Source organism: Jaculus jaculus, chromosome 4 (genome assembly GCF_020740685.1).
Source record: "Jaculus jaculus isolate mJacJac1 chromosome 4, mJacJac1.mat.Y.cur, whole genome shotgun sequence".
NCBI classification, from domain to species: Eukaryota; Metazoa; Chordata; class Mammalia; order Rodentia; family Dipodidae; genus Jaculus; species Jaculus jaculus.
The window spans coordinates 152,611,794-152,630,288 of NC_059105.1; the positions used below are offsets into that span (position 1 = coordinate 152,611,794).

At 39.3% G+C, this 18,495-nt stretch overlaps 1 protein-coding gene across 1 annotated transcript; it reads left to right on the forward strand.

Annotated features, from left to right (window-relative positions):
- Positions 1–12,896: 12,896 nt before the first annotated feature.
- LOC101611701 (olfactory receptor 5AC1-like) lies at positions 12,897–13,835 on the forward strand. Its single transcript, XM_004663315.2, has one exon. It carries the CDS (start codon positions 12,897–12,899, stop codon positions 13,833–13,835), a length of 939 nt encoding a protein of 312 aa, XP_004663372.2.
- The last annotated feature ends 4,660 nt before the right edge of the window (positions 13,836–18,495 follow it).

Here is an 18,495-nt window from a genome sequence, read left to right on the forward strand (position 1 = left end):
GCAATACCAGTGAACTAGCTGTCATAGAGGCACCAGGGCCATTGTGAGATCCTGGGAGATCAGAGTGAAGTCACACTCATCTCCAAGACTCAACTTGCTTAGCACCCATGTCCACTCAGGCCAGAAAGGCATGGTTGGAGGAGCTACAAGGAGAGGTGGACGCAGATCGGAAATCTGAGGGCAGTGAGTAGGTATGTGTGAGGGATCCTATTGTCCACTTGATGGAACCACCTCTGAGAGATTGTGAATGTTCACTAAGTCTCTGTTTATAACTGTGAGGAAATTCTGTGTATTAGGATAATGACAGTGGGAAGACAGCGTAAGTGTGGCCAGTGCCATTCCTTGAACTGGGGTCCTGGACCTTATTTCAGGAGACAGCACCCTGAGCATCAGTGTTCCTCGCTCTCTGCTTCCTCACTATGCATGAGTGTGACCAGCTGCCTCAACCTCTGTCCCCCCTCCCCACTGAGATGGATTAATTATAAAGTGAAATAATTTTGTCTTCTCTCAAACTGTTCTTTTGTCAAAAATTTTGTCAGAATTGAGAAAGTAACTAGTACAGAATTAGATAATGATGTGAATATCATATGTATGGATGTACACAGCTAGAGTCAAATTTAAGGGAAATGTATAGCCTAAATGCACATATTAGAACATTTGAAAAATAATTTAGTATCTGAATTAGACATTGATAAAGAACAGAAAAATAATCCCAAGGGAAGAAGAAGAGAATAATAATAAGTAACATGATTGAAATAAAAGCTAAGATGCTGGTGATATGGCCCAGTAGGAGAGTTTGGCCTAACATAAGTAGTATCTTTGGTTCAATTCCCAACACTAGAAAAAGTTGTTTAAAATGAGAAATTTCTAGTAATATTAACCAAGTGAAAGAAACTGATAGAATAAGTAATATTAAAAATGAAGAAAGAAATTATAGGCACAAAAGTTTAAGTTATCATATAATCATTGAATTGATATTAGTATATTTAAAACATATAAGTCAATGTATACATCAGAAGTTACTTACAAAATGTGGTTCAAAGAGTAACAGCAAACCTAAGTGAACATGAATCCATTAAATTGAATCAGCAGCTATAATATTTCCACCATAGAAACCAACTCCTCCCCAAAATTTTACAATTTCTACTAAATAGCTAAGATTAATTAGTTGCCTTACATAAACTCTTCCTGAGAACTAAAAGAGATTTCTGCTCAGTCAAATACATTTTCTTCTTGGGCAAGGAGCTAAACTGTATCCCCCAGTTTCCTATGCCATTAGGTGAAGCCAAGTGATAGAGTTCTAGCCAGTGAGATTTGAGTAGCAATGATGTCATAATAGCCTCCTAAGAACTTTTTTTTTTCTCCCTCACTGAGATGGCATTGGTCCACAAGGAAACTTTCGAGGTCATATGACTCCATCAGTCAGCTAGATTTTATTGAAATTATACAATATTCAACCTAATAAGTAGAATTCAAGTACTCCAAAATAGCAAAAACTCTTAAATAATAGTAAAATTCCTGAAACATTCCTTGATAATCTTGTGACAAGAAAATAAATCTCAAGGAAAAAAACAAAATATTTTCAACAAATAAAAGGAAAATACCATATTGACTCGATGGAAATTGAATATGACACCTGTAAGCGAGATGGAAAATGTCTTAATATAGAAAAGAAGATAATCCAGAAAATGAGCAGAGGAGGTACTGCACAAAGAATTCTGTCTGAGCTGATCTCGAAATTCTTTTCTTTCTAAGTCAGTTTCTCTTCATAGCTAACTGGGTCATACGGTTGATTTTAGGATTGATTGTGATGTATGTTTTTTATGTTTCCAACTAATACCATCATACCAGCTTGGTGCTCAGAATCCATGAGGAACTTTCTTCTACCTTGATGAAGAAGAGAACACTGACACTGAGGAAAGTTATGTGTGGGAAAATGTGTGACTGATGGGAACAGTGTCTGAGCCTGAATCCCCTAGTGGAGTGAGTAAGGCACTCTTTAGGAATATGTGCTTTATACTGTACATCAGACTAGCAAAGCTTTGCTTATCTCCCTACGCTCAGAGATTGGGGATAATCTGTAAATGGTATTGTGATTACAGTTAGTATGCAGTTACAAGGACAGAATGCTTCCAACTTTATGCAGATATTAATTGCATCCATGTTTTTACAAGCAAGCACTTTTTAAACACGGAGCCATCTCTCAAGCTCATCTGTTTTATTTACAAAGAGTAGTTGAGAAGTTTTTGTATTTTGAGGAAAAGTGTCTCTCAAGCTCATCTGTTTTATTTACAAAGAGTAGTTGAGAAGTTTTTGTATTTTGAGGAAAAGTGTGTAGGTAGAAGTGCTAAAAATACTTGCATTTTATTAGGATCAATCTGGTGTCAGTGGATGGAAAATTGGATACTTCTGTTCTCAAAAGAAAATAGTATTGCTAAGAGATTATTTAATAGACTCATGCAACGTATGTTCATGTTTGGATTTTGTAGAGAATTGTGAAAATGGAAAGAATGTTATGGGTAAAATACAGGGAACTTACAAACAGTTGAAACAATGAAGTTGAGGTGATGTAGTGCCAAGAATGTGCCCTCATTTATAACGTGCATGTAAATTCACCTGAACACCATGTTTCCTTAGGACATACTGAAAGATTGTCTTATTTAGAGGTAGAATGATGAAGGTATTCGGGGTAGATTAGTAAAGAATGGCGAAATATAGTAAAGTCACTTTCAGATATTTTACTTCGCAGGAAACTAGGATGTTGAACTGAAAATCAACGTTATTGGATAGCTGGTTTGTGGCACAATTAAGAAAGACAGAAGCATGAATATATTAAATATATTATATCTAATGTATAGTAAATACACCATAAAAATTATATATACTATATATTGAATATAGAGAATTCTTTAAGTCATTCATTCACTAATTATTTCTGGTGAAGACATAATGCTATCTCTAAACAATTTCTGCTCATATTTACTTCCTAGCAAGAATAACTTTTATTCATATTTCAAAATTAGACAAATATAATCTTCCTCATATTTCCCCATATAAAATTTTTTTATACATCCTAAGTATCTGGAAGTGCTATTATAAAGTGGTGAAAATGCTTTACCATACATGGGACTGACATGAAAATCTGTTAACTATGATGCATTTCTTTTCTTTGTCAGGCAAGCTAGAATGTTCTCTACTCTCCAGAAAACTACTGTTTCCAATTACTTTGGAGACTGTAATTCATGAAACATGTTTATTATATTGTAACACTATATGCTTTACTCATCAAAGTGGCAACAAATATACTACACTGTGTCTTTTTAAAATTTTGTTTTACACTGTGTCTTTTTATTTTATGTGCTTATGTTTTGTTTTTGTTTTTTTTTTTTTTGGTATTCTGAAGTAGGGTCTCACTGTATCCCAGGCTGACCTGGAATTCACTCTGTAGTCTCAGGGTGGCCTCGAACTCACAGCAATCCTCCTACCTCTGCCTCCCGATTATGTTGTTTTTTAGTCCCTATCCTGTACAAAAAAATAGCTTTGTAGTATTTAAAAAAATGCTCCTATTTGGCCATTACCCCATGTGCCCAGCCAATCAGGGTCATGTTAGCTATTCTACCCATGATTCAGCACTAAGCGTCCTATTAACTGAATTTTAAATTTATTCATTTATTTATTAGAGAGAGAGAGAGAGAAAGAGAGAGAGAGGCAGCAAAAAAGAGAGGATGGGCATGCCACAGCCTCCAGTTGCTACACATGTACCACCTTGTGCATCTGGCTTATCTGGGCCCGGAGGAACTGAACCTGTGTCCTTTAGCTTAACAGCCAAGTGCCTTAACCATGAAGCCATCCTGCCAGTCCCTGAATTTTAAATATCACCTAGCTTATCCAAGAACATTTATGCCAAGCAAACACCAAGTACTGATTAAAATGCTACCTCAATGCAAGTGTGCCAGAAATACACAACCGGTGAATTAATTCCAGATGAACAAATCCCCTCACCAAAACACAAGGAGGATGAAAACCCAACAGATCATGTCTCCTCCAAAAATTATCAATCATAAAGTAATAGTTTCCAAACACAGAAACTTAGACAAAATTCTTGACATTGAACTCAAAAGAATGATTATATAGAGTTCAAAGAAGAAATGCATAAATGACTGAATCAATTACAAAGGAACACAATCAAACAAATGAATGAAATAAGGAAGTCAACTAAGGATATAAAAATAGTATTAAAAAAAGAAAATTAAAAAAATTAAAATGATGCTACAAATGAAAAAAAAATGAGCCAAATAAAAGGTTAGTGTAAAGCATCCAAAATAGAGTGGATTGGACTGGAGAGATGGCTTAGCGGTTAAGCACTTGCCTGTGAAGCCTAAGGACCCTGATTCGAGGCTCAATTCCCCAGGACCCACGTAAGCCAGATACACAAGGGGGCAACACGCATGTGGAGTTTGTTTGCAGTGGCTGGAGGCCCTGGCGTGCCTATTCTCTCCCTCCCTCTCTCTCTCTGCCTCTTTCTCTGTCTGTCACTCTCAAATAAATAAATAATTAATTAATTAAAAAAATAGAGTGGATCATGTGGAGGGTTGAAAATCGAGCTTGAAGGCAAGGTAGTGGAATTGGATCATTCAGCCAGATACAATGATAAATTTACAATAGCCTATGAACAAAACAGAGGGTAAGAGCAACACCCACAAGCATGAACAGGTAGAACTCAAACTGGCTCTCTACCCACTACAGGGCTGCACTCAAGATCCATCCCCCAGGGACACACCTTCTTCAGCAGGGTTCTGTTGCTGGAGACTTAGGTAGGAAGCTTAAGCTTAATCAAAAAAAAAAAAAAAATCCCTGAGGCTGTGGAGGGCATATATTTAGATTCAAACCACCACAGTCCACCCCTGGCCCCCAAAACTCATGGACAACTTAGTATTGTACTCGGCTAGAGTCAGTTCATGTTGCATTCTTGCAAAGAATCTTGCTGCATTGTGCTGAGGTTCTGAGAGTTCTAGTGAGGCTGATTTTAAAAATAATGAGCTAATGTGTTTGGTGAGGGATTTCTAAGGTAGGATAGCATTGAGTTTATGTAATGGTTCTTACTCACTGCTCTTATTGAGAATTATAGTGAAAGAAGTAATAGATATGAAAAATGTTGGTTTGGGTACACATGTATGGTGTGTGTGTGTGTGTGTGTGTGTGTGTGTGTGTGTGTGTGTGTTTACATGTGTGACTGTGGGCACACATGTTATGGCATGCCTGCAGAAGCTAGAGGACAAATCTGAATGTAGGTTCTCACCCTCCACCTTTCTTGAGGCAGGATTGTTTGTTCACCACAATCTTTTCTTGGCTCCCTGGTCTGTGAACTTTGAGGAATTCTTCTGTTTCTGCTTCCCTTCTTCCTACATATTCACTGTGATTGCATTCAGTGTTGGTTTGGTTTCTGGAGTACAAACTCAGGTATTCAAGCTTGCACAATCATCTCTTTATTCTCTGAGACTTTTTTCCAACTCTCTAGGTGTATCTAGCTTAATGAAATAAATGCTAAATACATAGTCACAGATTAACCCCAACATTATATTCACTCAAAGGTGACTTTAATACCCTTTTCTCACCAATAGACAGGTCATTCATTCAAACAATAAATAGAGAAAAATTGGCATTAAATATAATAGATCAAATTGTATTAACTGACACCTATATAAAATCTTATCAAAGCAATGCAGAATATACCATCTTATCATTTATGGAACTTTCTCTAAGATATATGATATATTAGAATACAAATCAAGTCTCAACAAATATAGATAAATTGAAATAATTCTAGTGTTGTATTTGATTATTGTGGAATAAAGCTAGAATTCAAGGATAACATGAACCAATGTATGTAATACATTATGTAAATGGCATAACAATTATCTCAATTGGTGCAGAAAATACCCATGAAAAAACTTAACATTGCAAGTTTAAAAATCTTTTGAGAGAGCTGAGGAGATGGCTCAGCAGTTAAGGCACTTACCTGCAATGCCTAAGGACCCATATTCAATTCCCATTTGAAGCAAGGTGCACAAATTAGTACATATGCCCAGAGGTTTTTTTTTTTTGTTGTTGTTGTTTGTTTTTTGTTTTTTAAGGTAGGTTCTCATTGTAGCCCAGACTGACCTGGAATTCACTAATTCATTATGTAGTCTCAGGGTGGCCTTGAACTCATGATGATCCTCCTATCTCTGCCTTCTGAGTGCTGGGATTAAAGGTGTGTACCACCCTGCCTGGTTAGAGTTTTTTGGGCTTTTTGTTTTAGTTGCAGGAGGCCCTGGCATGCCTAGTCTCTCTCTCTGTCTCCCTCTTTCTCACTCTCAAATAAATAAATAAATAAAATATCTTTAAAAATCCTTAGAGATACAAGAAAAGAAGAAGGTAATACATTAAATTCAAAGCTATATTTGATCACCCAATATTCAAGTTCATTTAAATGGCAAAAAACCTCAAGGAATTTCTACTAACTGCACGAAGACAAAGATTTATACTCTTTCCATAAATGCTGAACACATACTTGAAGTCTTATCTAGAGAGAGCTATAACCCAAGAAAAGGAAATAGACAGATGCAAATAGGAAAGTTATATATCAAAATCCAAAGTATTTCTTTTGTATTATTATTCAGAGTTCTCTAGAGGAATAAAACCAATAGAATGGATTTGTATTATGAAGATGATTTACTGGACTGGCTTACAGGACATAAGCAGGGCAGTCCAACAACAGCTTAGACTCGAGCGTTGAGGAACCCTGTAGCTTCTCAGTCCACCAGGCTGGATGCCTCACCCAGTCCTAATCTGGCACTGACAGTCTGGAGGATTCTGGAGAGCCAATATATATTTTTTAATTTATTGATTTTTTTTATAAGGTTGCACACATAGACCCCTTATTCCCCCCCCCCCATCACCACCCTGCCCAATTCTGCTGAGGGTCTTCAGTGGGGCTATTGTATTCATTGTGGGGACAAAGAGGCCCCAGTCAGTCTCTTCAGGGATGGGGGAAAACAGCTCCTCAGGCTATTCCCATCCACCCTGTGCCTTACAGTATTTCCGTCCCTTCCTCACCCTATGTTCCCTGAGCCTTGGCAAGCAAGATAGGGCTCTGATTTATTGTTGCTTTTTTGATGATGTTCACAGTGTCTGTCACCAATTCCCTGAACTGGTTTTCATGAGAGCCATAGAGCAATATTCATGTCACTGCTTCCCCTGTAATGACTTCTGGGCTTGGGCTGATGAGACAGTGGTGATCGACCTCATGGTAGACAGTTGGCTCTCTCTTCTTTATGGACTGATGTATCCTTGTTCTCCCCAGTATTCTCCATCACACATGTTGGCAAGACCCTACCCACCCCACACAAGTGGTTAGAGAACTGCAAGAGCCCCTAGTTTTTAGCCAAAATTGGAAGGCTGATGAAACTTGGTTCTAATGTCCTAGAAGGATCGCTAAATCGGCATAAATGCATAAGTTCATGTGTGGGTGAAAAGTGCCAATAGCCAGGTAAAAAGCATGGATGAAACAGTAGCAGGCACAAGCAATCCTGAACAACAACAACAAAAAAAATAGTAATACCAGAGGTATTACCATACCTGGTTTAAAGCTATATTACAGAACCCTAGTGATAAAAATGGCATTGTACTGGTACAAAAAGAGACACGTGGATCAATGTTACAGAGTTGGTAACCCACGTATAGGCTAACACAGGCTACAGCTGCCAGAGTTTTGGTGAAGATGCCATTACTTCACATTGGTGATAAGACAGCATTTTCAATAAATGCTGTTGGAAAAAAGTCAGATATATATGTAGCAAAATAAAATTAGATTGTTATCTCTCACTTTGAAGACTTGGTAGGAATGTTCTAAATGCAGCAACTTCACATAGAATGTACATCAATCATAGCATGACTCTCAAAGGAAAGTTCAAACTAAGATAAATTTAGTTTCAAGGGCAGTTTAACTACACAGAAAGTTATGATAAACTTTCTAGAAAACTGCTACTATTGGCTCTAGATAATGGATAAAAGCTTTGAGATATTCAAAGGTAAAGAAATAATAAAAAGTGTTCTATCTGGCATGTGCTCATGGTCCTAGCTATGGACATGGAGAGTCAGTTCTTGGGAGACTAAGGTAAAAGAATCATTCGAACTGAGGGGATAGACGTCAGACTGGTCATGATGGTAAGACTCTGCCTCAGTTTAAAAAAAATGAAATAATATCTAGCCTCATGGAAATATGTGTAGCTAATGACAATAGGGGAAATGAAATAATTTGGTGAGAGTGTTAAAATGGAAGACCGTGGTGAATTATGGCCAGGATGGTAGAACATGTCTGGTGTCTCATATACCTATGCTTATTTGTTATAAAGACTATGACTGGGCTAGGGAGGTAGATCAGTGGTTAAGGTACTTGTTTTCAAAGCCTGACAGCCCAGGTTTGATTCAACAGTTCCCACGTAAAGCCAGATGCACAAGGTGGCACATGCATCTGGAGCTTGTTCATAGGGCGCAGGGCAGTGTTAGTATACAGAAATGGATTCCTCTGATTCAGTGGAGTTATATGTCCAACAAAAAAAGTGAGTATTTCAAGTATATTCATGTGAACTATGAAAATGGAAAGAAATATGGATATTTTAGCTCCAGAAATGGACCATGATTGAAGCAATGATTGTTGAAGTCTGGCTGGTGTCAGTGGATCCCTGGTTTGTGGCTTATCCACTTGCTTGGTGGCCCTGTTTCTTGGAGACAGGAAACACTGAAAGAAAATCAGGTTCAGGGCTAGAGAGATGGCTCAGTGGTTCAAGGCATTTGCTTGCAAAGCCTGACAGCACAGGTTCAAATCCCTAGTACCCCAGTAAAGCCACGTGCAAAGTGTGTATACGTCTGGAGTTTTTTGCAGTGGCAAGAGACACTGGTGTGCCCATACTCTCTCACACACACGCACACACTCTCTGTCTCTTTTTCTTTCACACTTCACCTCTCTCTGCCTTCAAATAAATAATAAACAAAATGAGATTTGGAGGTAGATCTTTGATTTACACATTTTCTCTAAAGAATCTTTGGGATTTCCAAATGAAAATCAAGTTAATTAGATAGTTGGCTTGTGACATTATTAAAGAAAATTAAAAAAAAATGAAAACTAACTTATTCTAAGTTTTGTGGTAATTATTTTTTTTTTATAAACAAGTCTCTGCTATGAACTCTTAGGACATAATTCACTTCAGCTGCTATATGTAGTTATGGGGGTGATTCTTGATTAGCTCACAATGCCCAGTAGAATAAGTTTGATTTTGTCCTACTGGGAATACCTTGGACACTTAAGAGAATGCAAAACAGATTTAAAGAATGGATTTTTCAATGGAAACACAAGCTAATTTTCTGCAGCTTAGAGATCAATGTTGATAGTACTTTTTTCTACATATTTCATATTAGTTCCAGAGAATGAACACATTTCCAGTTGCCATGTCTTTTATAGGAATTAGGTGAGAGTACAGACTTTCATATTTTTGTTTATTATACCTTTGCAATTTGTCTGTAAAGGAACATAATATGTCCATAAGAAATTAGAATCCTAAGTAATTAAAAATAAACAGCCACCAAAATGTAAGTAGATAAAAATAAATGTCCATATAAATATGCATATTTCAGTGATCATTGAAGTTTTGTACTGAGTCAGAGAAGAATAAAACATGGAAAATTTGATAATGATAAGAAAAATGAAATATATTGAAAGAATGTTTTATAATGTGAAAAGTTTTCTTGAGACATAGTGTGCTGATAAGCTATCACTTATTTATGATTAATTTTGCTTAAGAGTTGTATGATTAAGTCAAATAAAATTTCTTTATGTTCATGGAATCATGATAAAATGGGTTAAAGTCACAGAAAGTGACTGAAACAGGTTCTTTATTCTCATGTATTATATTGATCTTGAGATTAAAAATCCATAAAAATTGATAAATTCTTGGCTAAATTATAAGTTGTAGAATCTGAACTAAAGAATATCAATAACTTAATTATTTTATGTTACAAGACATTTGGGCCAGTTAATTCAGGTAAAAAATCTGATAGGTGGGAAGTTTTATTTAATATATTTGTTCTTTCTAGGACTTTTTTCTGTGTATTTAAGAGTGAAAATAGATTCATTCATTATTCACTTTTTTATAGTGTAGATAAAATGACATCTCAAATCAGTTAATAGTATTTCTTAGAAGAAATCATTTCTACTTTAAAACAGGATGAAACTAAATTTTCTAACAATTTTCTAAATATAAAATGCCTTGACATATGAAGATTCTGTAGCAATCTTTATTATTGCTGTTGTTATTTATTTGTAAAAATTGCCAGAATTTGACTTTTGGAAATTTCTCAGAGACAGTCATCAAAAATATCTTCTTAGTTTTACAATCTCTAACTAAATGTTATATTTCAATTAGTTAAATCAAATAAATTATATCAGAATAAAGCTAACAAGAACACTACTGAAATTTAAAACAAAACTTTCTATTTGAATACTATCTAAACAATATCTGTTAAATTTATAGTATTAAAAACTGACATTGACTATCAGTCTCAACAATGTTCCCTACTTATATAATACCTAAAAGAACAACCCAATTTCCCTTGTTTCTGAATTTAACTAATTTTAGTTATAAAAGTTAAAGATGATTACCTTTTAATTTTACATTGCAATTTTTGTTGCCAGTACATCTTAAAACAGTAGCAAAAAGATTTCATTGTTGTTTGTCATCCTCTATTAACATGTTATAAGCTATACTTTGGTGAGTGTGTGTGTGTGTGTGTGCGTGCGTGTGTGTGTGTGTATGTGTGTGTGTAGAGATAAACCCATAAATGTAGACACATTGCAAGAAATTGGTCAAATGTATGATATTGTTCATGTGGGACTATTTTGATTTATCCTCTCTTCTCCTTCTACTCCTTCTCTTCTTGCCTCTAGTCCCATACCAGAGAAAAGCAGGATTTAAAATTTCCTGATTGTTATCCACATTTTTCTCCATATAGAAGAGAGACTTTAAAATTCATTTCTTGTTTAGTAACAATGGGATCATAGTTATTTTTACAACTGTATATCTTGATATCCACTTCGGTAGTTCTCAATGCAGCTGGTATATTTCATCTTTCATAGTTGAATCTTACTATATAATATCCATATAACATGTCCCACCCAACTATTTCACTACAGTTTTTGTTCTTTCCCACTATGACCTGAAATCAATTGTACATTCTTTATATATCTATTTCTGTATAGTAGTGCACTTATTTTTAGTAAATATAATAGATGGTCTGTTTATTTATATATATATATACTATATTTCAACATATGCTCTATATAAAATGTAGATACCATAAAATTGCCTTCCCAAAGACTGTTGCAAATGATATGTCTACAGGAAATGAATTAGCACAGCAATTTTCTTACCTCAGTCAACAGTAGACACTATGCTGCTCTCACACATGTGTGTGTGAGCGCTTGTGTGTTTTTTGGTGACATGAAAAAGTGAGTACGTTTTGTTTCACTTATGGGCCATTTTGATTTGTTTGTCTGTAAATCTTATTTATATATACCATACCATTTAGTTACTCTACTTTTAGTCTGTTTCTTATCTGTTTTTACCAGTAAATTCTATATCATATAAAAAAAATCTCTCTCTTTCATATACATATTAAAATATAGTTCCTAATTTATTATATGCAGTTGTCTCTGGGAAATTATTTTTCTGCATTAAGATTGCATAGACATTGTTTTTACATTGCTTTCTTTATGTTGAATGGTATTTCCTCAAACTCTGTTACATTATCGTTTCCTCAATTTCAGAAAATTTCTAAACACACAATATGAATCTCACTCTATTTACTACCATATGTGTATCTGATAGTTCCAGAACAATCTATTACATCAGTTATATTTTCTGCATATAAGAAAATAGTGTATTTCCTTATTTCATTTCCTGAATATTTTGAAATCTTTTCAAATCTAGTGCCTACACATCTTGTCTATTATACAATATCTCAATATTTTGATTAAGTCACTTAACTGTAGTTCAACATCAATTACATCCAACTAATCTTACTGTTTACATTTTCTAGGAGAAAACAATATTGTGTTCACATGAATTTTAATGAGTATATGTAGCTGCACATATTAGCCTTGCTGGATCAAAAAGGCTTTCCATTCAATGTATCTGTTATTTAAATGAATTAGCATTTTTAAAACTTTGTTTATTTATATTTGTATATTTGAGAGCAACAGAGTGAGAAAGAAGGGGAGAGAGAGAGAGAGAGAGAGAGAGGAGAGAGAGAATGGGGGCGCCAAGGCCTCTAGCCACTGCAAATGAACTCCAGATGCGTGCGCCCCTTGTGCATCTGGCTCATGTGGGTCCTGGAGAATCGAGCCTCGAACTGGGGTCCTTAGGCTTCACAGGCAAGTGCTTAACCGCTAAGCCATCTCTCCAGCCCGAATTAGCATTTTTATTGTTTGATGTTTTCTTAAATTTTTTTTAAATCTATGCTAGGAAGAAGCAGAGCAGGGGAGAGAATGGGCACGCCAGGGCCCCCAGCACTGCAAACAAAGCACCATCTTGTGCATCCGGCTTACGAGGGTCCTGGGGAATTGAAGCGAGGGTCCTTTGGCTTTGCAGGCAAATGCCCTAACCACTAAGCCATCTCTCCAGCCCAGCATTTTTATTTTTTTTTATTGTAAAGAATTCTACATGCCCATTAAAGTAGACAAAGGCAAAAGTTTTGAAGCACTGTGATAAAAAGCCTCTTTTGGAGCTTGTTAGTGATAAGAATATCACCAGTTTTATAACTGTTTATGTAACAATGTCATCATTGCTTTCATGTTAGTGATGTCCAGGCCAGATATGACAGAAAAAAATCAAAGTCTGCTCATGGAGTTTGTCCTCACAGGACTGACGGATCGTCCAGAGCTAAAGCCAACCTTGTTCCTGGTGTTCCTTGTCATCTACGTGGTCACCATGATGGGCAACCTCGGGCTGGTTGCTGTCATCTGGAAGGACCCCCACCTCCACTCCCCTATGTACGTATTCCTCAGCAGTTTAGCCTTTGCTGATGCGTGCACTTCGTCCTCTGTCACCCCCAAGATGCTTATCAACTTCTTATCCAAGAATCATAAGGTGTCTCTGGTTGAATGCTTTGCCCAGGTTTACTTTATGGGTTCCAGTGCAACCACAGAGTGTTTCCTCCTGTTAGTGATGGCCTATGACCGCTACATGGCCATATGCAACCCCTTGTTTTATCCAGTAGTGATGTCTAATAGACTCTGCACTCAGCTTATAGCTGTGGCCTATTTTTCTGGATCTCTGCATTTAGCAATTCATGTAGGGTTGCTAGTTAGATTAACTTTCTGCAGGTCCAACATCATACAATATTATTATTGTGAGATTTTAAAACTGTTCAAGATTTCTTGCACTGATCCTACACTTAACATGGTTATGCTCTTAACCTTTGCAAGCTTCATACAAGGCCTCACCTTTGTAACCATCCTGATCTCTTATGCCCATGTTCTCTTTGCCATCCTAAAAAAGAAGTCCGAGAAAGGCAGAAGCAAAGCCTTCTCCACCTGCAGTGCCCATCTGCTGTCTGTCACTTTGTTCTATGGCACCCTCTTCCTCATTTATGTTTGTCCTGGGTCTGGGCCTTCTCAAGATAAAGAAAAACTATTTTCCTTATTTTACACGGTAATAATTCCTCTGCTAAACCCATTTATTTACAGCCTGAGGAACAAAGAGGTTATAGGTGCCTTTAGAAGAATTATGAAGAAATAAATAGATGTTGCTCACCTTTTCAGACTGTGTTTTGCTTGTATTGAATATTAAAAAAATAAGTCAGATCCTGTCTATTACTGGCTACTATCTCCATTTTCCGGGAGGGTCAATGAACTCTGTCTAATGCAACCCAGCTGTGTGCTTTGTAGCTAATGCCCTCAGGTTTCTTTGGATATAGGCTCAGTGAAATTGTGGTAATGAGAGGGAGGTACAGTTAGGGGGACTGGACCCCTGAAAATAAGAAAAAAGGCAGTTAAGTCTACACTTGGCTAGAAATCAAAAATGATCTAATTTCTTATCTCTTGACTAGTTCCCTAGACCTGTTTTTCCACAAACAACCGGGGCTCCACTTGGGAGGGAGGACTTTCCTAGGAATTACACATTGTGGCTGGTCAAGTTCAGCCCCTGGAACTTCGTGTCAGGGCTAGCCTCTTCCTGACACAGCCCCTACCCCTAACCAACCAGCTGTCCCTCTGGTTCCCCTGAGCGGGAAGACAGCCCAGCACTATGAGGTATAAATACCTATGCAAGGCGAGGGCAGGCCCAGGTCCAGCTCCAGGCCCAGACCCAGCAGGAGGGCCCCTAGCTCTCAGTCTCCTTCAGCTCCCCCCATGGCAGGAGCTCCTTGTACTTTTCTTTTCTCTCTTTTCTTTCCATGGGTTTTCCAGGTCCTCCATGTGGGATCTCTAGCCAAGTGGGCGTCTTTCCTTAACTTTGCATGACCCTTAATAAATATAGTAATTTAATAATTATCCTTCTCAATCTTTTTCATTCAATTCTTTGATTAAAATTAAAAAAGAACTTAGGGTTTGGGATTTAAGGACTTCCCTGGATCCTGGGCATCCCATTACAGATGACAAGAAAATGTTGTGAAGGAAAATTATGATTATTACATTATTTGTCTGTGACTTGGGGTATCTCTACTGCTTCTCTCCACTTGAAAGACAACTAGCTGGCTTTCTCTCTTGCTGGAGGCTACTATCTACTGCCTCTGACTAAACCGAGGGTATGAATGTCGCACAGCATTGGCAGTGGACAGGCAGGCAGACAGGCCTCCCTTTGGACTGGGAACTCTGCCACAGCCTCAACTGGCCAGGCTGCACATGGGCATCAAAGGCCACCAAGCCCGCAGAACCCTGCTGGGATTGTGACCTCTGTTGAAATGCATACTATGAGGCCAAACTGGTGCCAGATGGGGCTCTTCTGTAATGGTAACAACTTTTTTTTTTTTTTTAATTTTATGAGACAGAAAGAGGCAGAGAGAGAGAGAGAGAGAGAGAAAGAGAGGGAGAGAGAGAGAGAGAGAGAGAGAGAGAGGAGAATGGGAGCGACAGGGCCTCCAGCCACTGCAAATGAACTCCAAGTGCATGCGCTCCTTGTGAATCTGGCTTATGTGGGTCCTGGAAAATCAAACCGGGATCCTTTGGCTTTGCAGGCAAACGCCTTAACTGCTAAGCCATCTCTCCAGCCCGGTAACTTTTTTTTTTCCCCCTGAGGCAGGGTTCACTCTAGCTCAGGCTGACCTGGAATTCAGTATGTAGTCTCAGGGTGGCCTCAAACTCATGGCGATTCTCCTACCTCTGCCTCCCGAGTGCTAGAATTAAAGGCGTGCGCCACCACACCCAGCCGGGTAATAGCTTTTGAAAGAGATACAGCTTGTTGGAACCCCAGCCATACATAATGAGGCTGAACTCCTCTGGAGCTTGGGAGCTGGCTCTGTTGAGCTGATGGGGAGGGGCCTCATGAGTGCATGGAGGTTCAGAAACCAGGAATGTCTTCTTAGTCCCCCCCCCCCACCCCACCCCCCCATCCCCCCGGCCTTTTTTCTTTTTCCATTATAAGACACTCTGCTACAGGGCGCACGGTTGCCTGTGGGGCTGGGAGGATGTAGCTCAGACTCCTGATCTGGGCTCTTCCCCTCCTGCGGCACCAGCCTCTGTCCAGTTCAATTGCAGAGTTTAAGCTGCGCCTCTGGAGAGCTGCCAGCCACACACAGGGGATCTGCGGCTGCCTAAATGAAGAAGAGATAGACACTGCCTCAGTCAAGGCCCAGCCTGGAGACTTGGCTGAAAAGATTTAACAGGGATGAGGCCTGCCCACATGCCTCCTCCCGCACATGGAGCTGAGGCTGGTGGCTGTGTCAGTTGGGTGGGGGTGTACCCACACGCTTTTTCTCAAGAAACACAGAGAAAGAGTAGGAAAGGACATGTCTTGATGGTTCTTGCTAACTGTCTTTGTAAGATTCCCGGGGGAGGGGGAATCTTCCGTGGTGGGAGACCCGCGCCCAAGAACCAAGACCGAGCCACTGGATGCAAAGGCAAGAGGCAGCTTTATTGTTTACACAGGCGCCTGCGGGCACTCCAGTCCTTCGAGAGGCTGAGTGCGCTGGGCAAGGGGAAGGGTCTCTTTTTATAGAGTTAGGGAGAGCAGAAGCAGGTTTACAGAAGCAGAAGCATGATTTCAGTCCCAGCACTGGTTACTGGTTACTTATTAATAGACTTGGAGTCGGTGGGGATCCTCTTTTTTTTTTTTTTTTTTTTCTCTTCTCGGAAGCATCCTGACAGGGTTATCTATAGTACATTAGGCGGAGTTTATGGTCATGCCTGTCTGCATCTGGGGGTCACAAGGCTGTCTGCATCTGGGGCTGTTTTGGGCTCCTGGTATTTTTCCATGGGTTTTACATTCCCCCATTTCTCTTGGTACTGAGTAAAATCTTTTACTTATAATCCTATGTCATTTTGGCTTAATGACTGATACTGACTAGTGAGGACGAACGCCTGGATAACTGACAGCCTGTCGCGTATAAACTGTACCAGCCTATTGAGAATACATGGACCAAAGGTTAGTAAGAGTGCAAGAATGAGTAGGGGACCTAGGAGGGTGGATAAAAGAGTGGTGAACCAGGGGGATTTATGAAACCAACTTTCGAACCAGCCCGGTCGTGACTCTAGCAATCTCTGCCTCTGGGCTAGTCTTTCCCTGAGCATTTCCATAGATTCCCGGACTATGCCCGTGTGGTCAGCATAAAAACAGCATTCTTCCTTAAGGGCAGCACAGAGGCCCCCTTCTTTTAGAAACAACAAGTCTAGGCCTCTTCTATTTTGCAATACTATCTCTGAAAGGGAAGTAAGAGAAGTTTTTTAGAGCAGAAATAGATTTTTCTATGGCCTGTAAGTCTGTGGTTATCGCTTCTTGTAGGGCTCGGGTCTGCTCAAAGTGTACCAGGGCAGTTGTTCCCGTTTCTATCCCCGCTAAGATTTCTCCTGCTCCCAAAAGGAGGGCGATGGTAAGGGTTATGGGCTCCCGCCTAGGTCTGTTTTTAAATACCTGAAGAATGAATTCTGATCTATGGTAGGTAATGCGTGGCCATAACTGGACTAGGACACAGTAATCAGCAGTAGAATTAAGGACAGTAGCAGAAATGCAAGGAGTCAGTCCTGTATTACAGGCCCAATAGGTTCCATTTGGAGATTCTAAGTAGTAAGCTCCAGGGGACACAGGAGTGGTTGGTCTTTTAGGAGGGGGAATTATAACATTGGTAGGTTTAGAAGGCGGGGCCAAGGAAAGTGGGAGTCGGGGGATAGGTTTTTGATCTGGTAGAACTGGGTTGGGGCCTATTGGACTTATGTCAGTTGATAATTGGAGCTTAATGGTGAGGAGGAAACCTGGGTCTGGCCCATCTATGTAAAGACGGACCCCCCAAGTATGGCCTTTGAGCCATGTCCTATCTGCCTTGCCGGGAGAAGTGAAAGTAATGTTCAGAAGCATCTTGTTACCCTGATTTAGGCGAGTTACAGTAATAAAATCCCAGGAGGATTTGGGTTGCCAGTATACATTTCCAGTGGTTTTACATCCCCAGTTTTTACAATAATAGTCCACTCTAGTTCCACAGTCTGATGCCTGGGCATGTTGGGGGCAAACATATAGAGTGGACTTTAACAACTGTCTGGCAGGTTTGGAGTAACATCCTGGGCTAACAGGAGGGTTGTGTCTCTTCTGGTGAGTCTTTTTTTAAAGTCTCTTTAAAAGGTTTTCTATGGGCAGTCAAGGCGCACAGATTGGGGGTTAAGGGGGGCCACCATGTCCATAACGGGGCAGGGGAGGTATTAGACCAAATAATTTGTCCTATCTCAGAAATGACTAGCCAAGTCAAAGATAAGGAAAGGTGAGGACTAGCAGAGACGTTACTCACAAAACTGAAAGCTAAGAAGAGGCATGTTAAGATCGAGAGAGTCTTATCTTTAGGGGATTTGGAGTGTGATGTGCTTTCCATGATGCGAGGTTTGGTGGTGTGCTGTCTGGGTATTCTGTCAGGGCAGCCTTGACGTGGGAGGCGTGGATCCAAGTGGCGATTCCGTCTACTTTTAAGGCCGTGGGAGTTGTCAGGAGCACGGTGTAAGGTCCTTTCCAGCGAGGTTTCAGATTCTTGGTCTGATGTCGACAGACCCAAACCGAGTCCCCTATCTGGAATGAATGGGGGATTAGCGGTTTATTAGTTGCCTCTTTATAGGCAGCTGCTAGAGGTTTCCAAACTTCCTGGTGTACCAACTGTAGGGCCTTTAAGTGAGCCTGTAGGGTGGGGGTATCAGTAAAATTAGAAATTTCTGTAAGCATGAAAGTGACAGCTGGCGGGGGGGCTGCCATAGAGGATTTCAAAGGG